Here is a 10,913-nt window from a genome sequence, read left to right as displayed (position 1 = left end):
GAGAAATAACCAACTTTTCACAGCTAGATTTCTTTTGAAAACCTCTTTTCATCTCTTTGCAAATTCGGAACTTCCCACTTGATATCCAAATCCCAAGCAACACAGAGAACAGACCTGTTTCTGTTAATACAAACCAACACATACAGCTTCAGTATCTTCTGTAGTGAACTTCGAGTTACACAGCAGCAATATCAGAACCTTTCGGGCAATGTGCTCTTTCCAAAGAAATGTGCACCTATTTTGCGCAGTATTTTCAAAACGTGCATGGCGACAATTACTTCTTACAATAAACAAACAGAATTGTATTGGAAGTTTGCTCAGAAGCGATGGTTTTTTTGGCAGTGCCTTCATGAAAAGTGATTTCGGATAACTTCTAATTCGGCTTTTGAATCTTGAAGACACCCACGGCTTAAATATTAACCAACAGAAAACTTGCCTGTCTGGCTTTTCAGTTTTTAAATGTCAGCAGACACACAAGATAGCCTAGTTTGCAATACAAGTCCGACAGCTGTTAACAGAACAACTGGCAAACCTGAGGGATCGGGATAACGTGAACAAAGGGTTTTCTCATGTCACAAGGCAGTAGTGGCAACATGCAGGCTTTACGCTGAACTCCAACACTATTTTAAAGATGAGTTTTCTTTACTGAGGGGAGACAAACCCCCTCAAAAAGCACAAATGGCGTCTACAAGCAGAAAACTCAAAAGGGCCAATTTCCATTAAAAATCTTTATTTTCAAATACAACTCATAATTTGTACATGGTAAGAAATGTCCATCACCATGTGCGCTTGGTCTGTGCAAAATAAGGCTTTCCTTTAAATCCAGTTTTCCTGCACAGGGCTCTTTTTCCAAATGTTACTGGAGGTAGGGGTTTTTTTGTTTTTTGTTTTTGAATGTACAGTAATTAGCCAAAAAAAACCCCATGACTCAAACCAAACCCTAAAAGGAAAAAAAAAAAGTGTAGTAAGGCAAATCTGAAGAGTACGCTCAACTACAGAAGAGCAGATTCACTGAGAGTTCATCCTTTTCTCAGATTACATAGGTTCTTCCACAAGTCAACTAATAGCTTTTTTTTTTTCCCCCAAAGTGGAAGAAAAACCCAACTGATTCAGAGAACTGGGCTATATAATCACACAGAATGAGAAAGCCTAGACACTGTAATCACTGAAAAAATTGATGGGTATTGGTAAAAACCTATGTAAGCCCAATTGAAGAAAGGGGGGGGGGGGGGGGGGAAAGAGAAAACCAGAGTAAGAGCAAATGTGAGAAAGAGAGAGAAAGAGAGAAGTCCTTCCTCGCTGCTTTAATTTTGGAAGGGAAAAAAAATCCCCCAATAATTTAGCTCATGTAAGTTTAAAGAAAATGAGAGCAGCTAAAAATGGATACAATACACCTTGAAATTTATTTCCAAGACCAAGAACCAAAGATTGAAGCATTTTAGAACACTGAAGCAAAGCAATCTGAATCTGAAAAAAAAATTGTTCCAACTAGCTTAAAATAGCTTTTTTCAGAGCTTCTAGCAATAATTTTCATTAAATAAAATCATACCAATTTACATTAATTTTCTATATCTTCTTTTAAAAGTCCCTCACTCTTTTAATGAAAAAAGTGCATCCAAAACCAGCAGAGAATTACTGGTGACATCAGGTTCTCTTTTAGCAGCTACTCAAGGTTTTCAAAATAGCTTACACTTCTTGCTATAAGAAAAGAAGGGCCTTCCAAACCCTCATTTGGGAGAAGTATCCAAATTATAAAAATCTGAAATAATTTATTATCAAATCCCGAATTTAAATAAAAGCAGAAATTTTCTTGCAAAGACAATTGAAGAAAGTAAAAGAATAAAAGCATGCACTCCAAACTTAGAGGTGAAGACAAATATACTTATCTATACAGGCACTGGCAGACGCAATTTAATTGTTACTGTTACTCATTGTAACACACACCCCACCCTACAATACATTTTTTCATTCACTAATCACTGAGGTACCAATATTTAAGAATGGAAAATTCAATATTGAAAAATAAAACCTAAAATTGAAGCCTTTTTTTCCAGAAAACTATGGCAATTTTTGTATGAAATGTTAGTATACTTATAGAATTTTACAATCTACATTGGCTTTTTTTTCTGGAACCAAAAAGTCGTGTTCCACATACAGGTTCTTTGATAAAATGTTCACTGTGTATGTAATACAGTCAGTAGACTTGCAAATGAATGAACATATCTTGGCTATCACCTGGCACATCTTGCTGGTACCAAAAAGAACTCGAAGTTTTGAAACAATCGGTTTTAATTCTGAACAAATGCGCCATGCCAAAGTGCAACAAATATGTGCGACACTCAATGAGACACTGACAGAAAGAGCTGCATGGAAATTACTAAGTCCACCTGCAAAGCAATTTTGGACAAATTGCATTGCATGCAAAGGACAACTCTGCGCTGTTGGGACGTCAGTTGCTTGATGTGACAGTTTCTTTTAACGCAGCCATAGTTTAAGACGCAGTGCATCAACTCCGTTTAAATAGTATCTGAACAGCCTCTTGTCTCGCACAAAACCAAGGTTTTCATAAAGTTTCAAAGCAGACTTATTTGTGATTTCTGTTTCCAATACAACCTTTAAGGGAAAAAAAAAAAGAGAAGAAAAAAAGCATATCATATTAGAAAGCAGTTGCAATTACTTGACTACTGAACCAACTTCAAAATATTTATTTAAAGGTACGCTTATTAGCAGTGAGTGGAATTTATTTTTGTCTTGTCCCAACTTATTCAAGCATACCCCTTCCATTCCCTCATTTTAAAAAAAAATAGCAGTTAATCAACAACTGTAATTGTAAACAACTTTCATTCATATCAAGATATTAGTTCTTTGCTGTAAATAGTATTCCAACTCATTACCTAATAGTTAAGAGTAAAAAAAAAACAACCAGAAACCAAACCACCCCTGTCTCCCAACATCCCCCCTCCAAAAAAACCCGAACCAAAACCAAAAAACCCCACAAAACCAAAAACCCCCAAACCAAAACTCAACCTACCAAAGAGGTCAGGGTCCAAAACATGCTTTGAATTTTGAATGAGCAACTGAACTTGTGCATGTCACGAGAACTTGGCACATGAGGTTTTGTTTAGTCATTTAATATCTTTGACCTCTAATACGATAGATTTAAACCTGGACACAAGTCTACGACGAGCTGTCAGACTCAGTGTTTGCAATGAACGTTTGTGCTCAACACAAGTATCCCAAACTCAAAGCAGAGTGCACATCGGGAAGAACGAACAGCTTTTTCCATCTTTTCCCCCCCCTGTGTTGATAAGACTGAGGTTGCAGGAAGACGTGTCAAACACCTCAGACCAAACCCAAGTGTAAGAGCAGCCCAAATTAAACAAAGACTCAAAATGGTCCCAAAACTCTCAAGCACAGGCAAAAAACTACACTGGTGTTACCAAGAAGTTAAATACAAAACTGCTGAAGTACATCCCTCTGAATGGTTTTCATCTTTTCTCCAAATGCACTGAACAGAGCTCTGGCACACCCGGTAAGCCGTGCATCCACTCCAAATGACAAAAAAAAAATTGTTTTGTCTCTTTACTGTTGTCCAACTCAATTATTTAAGGATTCTGCTATTAAGGAGGGATCATGGTTGCACAAGACAATGTACATTCACATAATTAAATGAGAGTGGATGGACACTGTAGAGAGACCATCTAATGAAAAGGCATCCTAAACAATTTCTGCAGCAAACCAGCGATCCCCACTGGTGTTAAGTCCACTAACAGCAATTTCTAAACCAGCATTCGATACCCAGTCTGTGTAGTTAGAACTAAATACATCAAACTCCCTTAGTCCAAAAAAAGTCCCCTACCTCACCTCAAAACCTAGGACTCCCTTCTCCTCCAATAAAAAGCAGGAAAACTGGTTAACAGCCCCCCACCTCCCCCAAACCAGGAACAAAATATTAGCCTGTAGTTGTAGAGCAGTTTAAGTCGATCTACTCTATGGACTGGGTGGCTCCAGTGCCCTCAGACTTGCATTTCCTTTCTCCCTCACCTCATCTGCCAGCTCACCAGGCTTGTTGCTGAGCTATTTCAAAAAGCAACCTGGTAGAAAAATCTTTCCTTTTTTTCCTCCATCAGGTTTGTTTTCTGCAGTCTGAGGAGTGGATAAGCCACTGTAAAAGAGGAAGGCAGCCAGCAGGTAGGCTGGTCACCTTCAGTAGGATTTAAAAATCCATCTAATATATATATATTTGACCATTACTCAAAACTCAAGCCACTCTAACCACATTCCAATGGATAATTCCCTCTGTGCTTCTCAGTAAGAATGTTGAAAGAATAGCAAACACAGGGCTAACAACTCATTGAACAATGTAAGACTTAGAAGTTTGTTTTCTGAAAAGGAACTAAGAGTTACACATTAAAATATTAATAGTCAGAGTTCTTAAATTACAGCAGGACAGTCTGTTGTACCTGCACACTTAAGACAACCTAATTCAATTCTTAGTCTTATGGCAAGAAGTAGAGATTGAATTTCTCTAGCTGGCACCTCACAGAATACTACTATGGAGTCTTAGGACTTGAGCGAGTATTCTTAACATCCTTAATCCATTAAAACGGATAACTATTAATTTATAGCAAATTATAGAAGTGCAATAGTTTTGCTGAAGAGTGCTATTTTCTACACAATTATGCGCATTGTACAGCTTCTTAATCCAAATTAAAACAAAGCACTATGCCAAAGAGGAAATCCGACCCATGTAAATCCACTGTGCGGGAGACTATTATTTGAACTCTAGCTACAAACGGCATTCACTCTCATAAAAGTTTAGTAACCTGGCAGAGCGATATAACAAGTCTGTATTCAACTGCAAGCTCGTACACTATGCTAAAAAGAAGCTAAAAGGCTTCTAACACTGCAGATCGCTGAATTTACAGGAGTGGTTAAATGTTGAAATTCAGGTTTGTTGGAATCCCACTACCTGCATGAAGGCTCATCACGAAAGAAAATGCAAGAGATATGCTCTGGTACATCTCAGGAAGACTCTGTACTGTGAAAAATAATTCCCTGATGTCGACATATTGCATTTCAAAGGGCTAAAGATTTGTTTCTATCATCTAAAAAGGAAACAGTAATATTTTACACAAATTTCATTAGCTTCATTTTGTGAAGGATTCATCTCTTCCTTTGCAAGATTTTCAATCAAGCTCCAAACTTTCAATCATTCCATTTATTTCTGGTCTCACAGGGCCTATTTCGTTGTACACATATGCCTGTTAAATCCTCTAATAACACAATCACATCCTCCCCTGGAGGCTAGCAAAGGTCTGATCAGATTTAAGAGCATTTTTTACACAAGTTGCAGCTTTCTGAAGGCTGTTACTTTCTCTTATGTCTCAAATCTCATAAACTTAACATTTTATTTTAGCTGTCTCATTTTAACCGAGTTTAGAAGTAAGAAATCTTCTATAGTGAGAGTGGGGTGCAATGTTTCCTGTTATTATGTTTTCACATCTTTCTTCCTGAACTGAAGAAAAATGGAGAGGTCAAGCTTTCTTGCTTCTTCAGTTCAAACTCAAAATGAACTCAAGTTTAGACACCAAGTCATAGCATGAATCCAGCCAAATCAAATAAACAAATGAAGAAAGTACACCGTCAGCACTCACAGAAGAAGTTGCTATTCTTATGTGTAGGTTTGCCATATCATCAGACTCAGGTTATGGGTGCTTCTCCAGTGTCCTTAATCAGTGTAACTGCCTTAACTTTTAAAGAAAAATAGCACTCAAAATATAACACTTCATACCTTAGTTTTTTCTTAATCTACAAATCATCTAAGATGTCAACAGTTTGAGAATTTCAAATAGGATTATATAAAAAAATACATTTAATTGTTACAAGCATGGTACTGAATTAAAGTGGCACACCTACTGGTGTGGTCAAAAAAACCCACTTTAAATCACCCTAAAGTTTTAATGGAAAATTTTATGAGAACCTGCAATTCCTTTTCACATTCTACACTTCACTTAAAGAAAGCTTTTAGAAGTCCCACTTACTAGAGTCTTATTTTGATCAGTTACCAGTTCCATAGTACATTATTTCAGTAAGATGGAGTGAATGATTCATATGCAGATTACTTACAGTCACTTCTTACAGATGGAAAACCTACATATGCATGAACTACTCCTCCTCTCTAATTGTGATTAAGGGATGTAATGATTAAGGGATGTAATGTTCCATATGAAGGTCTTAAGCAGCACAATTTTTGAAAATTGCTCATCGGTAAAAACTAAGCGAGTCTACAAAAAGCAGCCAGATGCCCAACTTGCCACTGTTAGCACATAGTTTCCTTTTTACACTGGAATAATTACACCTTCAAAACTTTGGAGATGGGAGAAGAACTATTCACCTTCACCTGATTTATTTCCATAGTTCACATTTTCTACACAACCAGCCCATAAGTTATTCTAAATCATTGTGACCTATTGGAAACTCAGGCCATTATAATCTTGAAACCCTTCAGTTCACTAATATTTAATATTAGAATTCAGTAACATCAAATGCCTGAGAAAGCCACCAAGGTAAAAAAAACCAAACAAACAAACAAACAAACAACACAAAAAACCCCCCAAAAACTCCAACCCAAACCAAAACACCCCCCAAAAAACAACACAACAAAAAAACTCAAAGATCCCTCAAGTTGTGTAACGCAATATCCAGACACTCCAGCTCAAAGCACGCTGTTGAGTATTTTCTTCAGGCTTGAAGGTTATTTCTAGTTCAGCCACCCACCCCCAACATCAGATCACTTCCCTGGTTTCTATTCTAATACAGGCCATGGCCAGCTCCTCCCTTCCACCCAGATTCCATCCCAGCCAATTCACTTCTTCACTTACCCCACAGCTTCCTCAAGCCAGGACACAACCCCTGGCTGGAAGGATATTGCCTCTCCGCTCTGAAGCACAGCATAAACTACCTCTCAGGCAGCTGTCTGACCACAGAAGCTTGTGCTGTAAATCACTTGTTGCATAGGCCTGGCTTAGTCTATTCCCACTAAATTAGCTTACAAGAAAAAAATGTCCTTAATCACTAAAATATTGCAGCATATTTGAAATGCCAGCAGATCAGTAGTGATTTGTCAGTGTTTTCAGCTATGGTGGTGTATAATTCCTTTATTTTTCAGGGCTCAATGTTGATACAAAAGTCCCATCTATGGCACTTTGAAAAGCAATACACTAAATGAAGCATTTATCAGATTTATGCTGCAAGTTATTAAAATTAAGTACATTTACTGCATCTATTGCATAATCAGATTGAAGGGAAGAGTTTCCAAGCAGCCTCTGGAAATTTTGCTTGACACCCACAACTGCATATTCATGTTCTTAATCCTATTCCAAGCAAGTTTCAGAAAACAGTGTATTTCTGAATTGCAGTTCATTCTATATCAAGTAGCAGCTTTTTTTTTTTTTTCATCATGCTTCTGATTTCATTAAGGGATGTAGAAAAATATCTCAAGAGCAGCAGAGATGTATTATATAAGGTATTTACAGACCTCACAAAGACAAATTACTGTGATGCACTACTTCGTGTTTGAGCTGCTCTAAGCATCAGACAGCCAGAAACTCCCAACAACTGTTGTAGAAATTGGCGAGGACAAGTGTCTTAGCTCTGTTGGCCAGAGCTTTTAATGGGTGGCTAGTTGAATTTTTCAGATTCTGGTCATGACTCAGAACTCGGCAATTCACCACACAGTACAAGTAACCATACTTTTGTACAATGTATATCTGGCAGCAAGCTATACTTGGTGGAAAAGAAAAGAAAACATGAAAATACTGGCTATTTGGCTGTAGATAATCTGTACACTGAAAAGAACAACGTAAATATATCAAATCAGTGTGGGTATGCCTCTGCTGACTGGTGGAGAAAGTCAGAAATACACTCTGCTTGAGCTCCAAGCTGCCCAGGCAGAATAAGCTCCTATTTCAAAATTGTGTGCCAGCACAAGACTCAGCCGATGCAAAAGCCCCCAAGAAGCAGGGCATAATTAGTTCAGAATCATCATCCCACAAACACAGTTACACAGTTTCTAAACTGGAATTGAAACATGCCTGTACCCGCCCAGCACACACTTCAAGGAGCTTGAATTGCAGTGCCTTCGATGAAAGAGGGACAGCAACAGCCTCTGAAAAATGCCCTATGCTCTCAGCACAAAGCATTCATACAGCACCAGAGATGAAAAGCTGTGACTAGGACTTAACGAGGTCTCACTGCAGCCTGCAATCTTTATCACATTTATTTCATCTTACAAAGATAAAAAAAGCAGTAAGGACTCCTGGACTGATATTACAGGGGTAGGAAGAAAGAAAGACACAGGAGAGCTCACTAAGTGTATACCTGTTAGATAGTCCAATTTAGAAACGAAGTCACACGAGAAGTAGCACACATACACTCCTCAATCACACGGTAGTTACTGCAACTCCAGTAGCTTGAGTAGAAATTGCCAGTTCTACCACTGACTCTCTAACTGTAGGCAATTCACTTGACTTCTCTGCATCTCAATTCTCCAACAGCGATGTGAACAGTGTGATACCATTCCTTAATTATTTTTGAATCTTGAATACTCTAGCAATGGCAAATGAATTCAAGACTACAGTGGAAAGCAATGGAAAAACCAAACCAAAAGTCTCTTCTTGATTAGTTCTATGTAGCAAGTAGTAAAATAGATTAGAGCAAAGCATATTCCATACAATCATACAAGCAAGAAGCCAAAACAAAGAACTTAAAAGAATTACAGAACTATTAGATTGCACTACCTGCCTGAATACAACATAAATCAGACACAGGAAAAAGAAAAAGACACCAGTAAGCAGAGGTATGAAGGAATCTGCAGGGAAGAATAAACAACCAATGAATGAAGTCAGAACATACGCAGGGATGCTGCAAGAGGTGTTAACACAAGTGGAAAAATAAACAAAGCATGCGTCAGGAGTCCTGTGACAAAAATTGTAGCTTTGCCTAAGGAACTTCACCACATCGCAGCAGGACAATTGAGAGAGCAGCTGAACCCAGATAACAGAGATATCAAAGGATCAGTAACTATGACACTGAAATGACACAGTGCCCACAGATTGGGAACAAGCTAACAACTTGCATTGTACCAAGGAGATGAAAGCTAAAGCGACAGATAACAGGGTTAAGGAGGATGGATGCAGGGAGAGTTCCTCACAAGATAAACATGGCACATAAAGACAGTTAGTTGTTTTATATATATATACAAAATATAGTAGGGACTGTCATCTGCAAAAAGGAAAGACTAATAACATATAGGCCAGAGAAAGTGTGACAGTGATTGAGTCACTTTCCTTCCAAGTTTTTGTTGACGTGCTAAATCATGAGTTCTGTTAGTGCTACGCAATATAGTTATGCACTGACACACAGCCTGATGACTTGCTGTGATAAACCCATATTCTGCAATACCACGGCACACACTGTTCCAGTGCCTTCGCGTATTCTGAAAGTACGGAATATTACACACAACGTGCAAGTTACATTAGTCAGTAGCAGCTTAAACTAAACTGGAGTCTTTGGAGGAAAATGTGTCTGTGACTGAAGGCTGGGGCAGCTTCGCAAAGTAAAACAAAGCCTGAAACACCGAATTTGAGCACTCATGACAAATTTAGAAAATCCTTCTCCCATAACATGCCAAGTGTATGTTTTCCTGAGGTTATTTTTCCCATTATTATAAAAGGAATAGCTTCTTAGCAACCCACTTCCCACCTAAAAACCGGTCCTGTAGAAGAAAAACCTGTGAAATGAACCCACATATATGAGAACGCAAACCAGTTACATTATGAAAATTTGATTATAAAATCTTACCTCATCACAATCTCCTTCAACCATAGCATAAATAGCTTTCTTAACCAAGTTTGTACCTGAAATACAGATTTCAATAAGCGTCAATAGAGTCGCAATGCAAAAGATACTATTTTATATATGACTAACGTGTGTGCTTTTTACGACACCTGGGGAAAGTAGGGAGGAAAGAAAGAAACAAGAAGTTGCAGTCAAGTTGCAGTCTCCATTTTAAATATTAAAATAATCCATAAAGTTATCCAGAGACTCAGCTTGAGCGCAAGATTCTTCTAACACAAGGATATTAGAAACAGGCTTCTATGTTCAACCCAGTGTTATATATAGCCTTCCAAGCTGCGATTCATTCCTTTTTGTTACATTAAAAGTCAAAATCTCCTGGCACAAACTTGAAGGACATTCATCTTCCAAGGGAATTTCCTCTTACTAAAACAAATACTTCTATTACTAACAGAACTTATGAAACTACTTTCCTTGTGGCTCACTCCCATTTGGATCTGCTAGTATCTAATAATATGGTTGAAGCCCATCCCTTCCCCTCAGTCAAGCATTAATTTAATTCTTTATCATTATTTTTCATCTATTTCACAACAGTTCTACAAATGTAATATCCCTACCTGTCTGTAGAATTGGGGTGAAATTGAAAGTTGATTTCAAAGTTATTAGTGGAAAAAACTGCTGTTCAATGAAATTGCATAAATCTCACTTCCATAAGAAGGCTAAGGAAAAGGAAAAAAAACCCCAAGGAATCTAGAGAATGTTTTAAAGTACTCTCAAAACTTTAATCAAGACTTTCATTGAACGTATGACAAAACTGTACTGCATTTAAAACAAATCTTCAGATTAACAGCATACTTTGAGAAACAGCAAAGTGACAAGTGCAGGAAAAAGTCAACATACATAATGCTAAAGTAAGCAAAGCTTTAAATATAAATTCTATTTATATAATTCTAAAATAACAAACTGACTCAAGCGAAAGAAAAATCTTCATAACAACAGCATTAGTTCTTATTTACTTATGAATCCAAGCACCTGCAATTAAATTATGGCAGGCT

At 37.6% G+C, this 10,913-nt stretch overlaps 1 protein-coding gene across 1 annotated transcript in view; it reads right to left on the bottom strand.

The window, feature by feature from the left end:
* Window positions 1-1,394: 1,394 nt before the first annotated feature.
* Window positions 1,395-10,913, bottom strand: part of NAA30 (N(alpha)-acetyltransferase 30, NatC catalytic subunit) — a gene marked incomplete at its 5' end in the record, with an annotated part of 18,801 nt that continues 9,282 nt past the window's right edge. Inside the window, 2 exon segments of the mRNA XM_010076542.1 lie at window positions 1,395-2,613; window positions 9,865-9,920. Of these exon segments, the coding sequence (XP_010074844.1) occupies window positions 2,476-2,613; window positions 9,865-9,920 (194 nt within the window).

This window comes from Pterocles gutturalis, unplaced genomic scaffold, assembly GCF_000699245.1.
Source record: "Pterocles gutturalis isolate BGI_N339 unplaced genomic scaffold, ASM69924v1 scaffold38093, whole genome shotgun sequence".
NCBI classification, from domain to species: domain Eukaryota; kingdom Metazoa; phylum Chordata; class Aves; order Pterocliformes; family Pteroclidae; genus Pterocles; species Pterocles gutturalis.
This window is presented reverse-complemented; position numbering and strand designations above follow the sequence as displayed.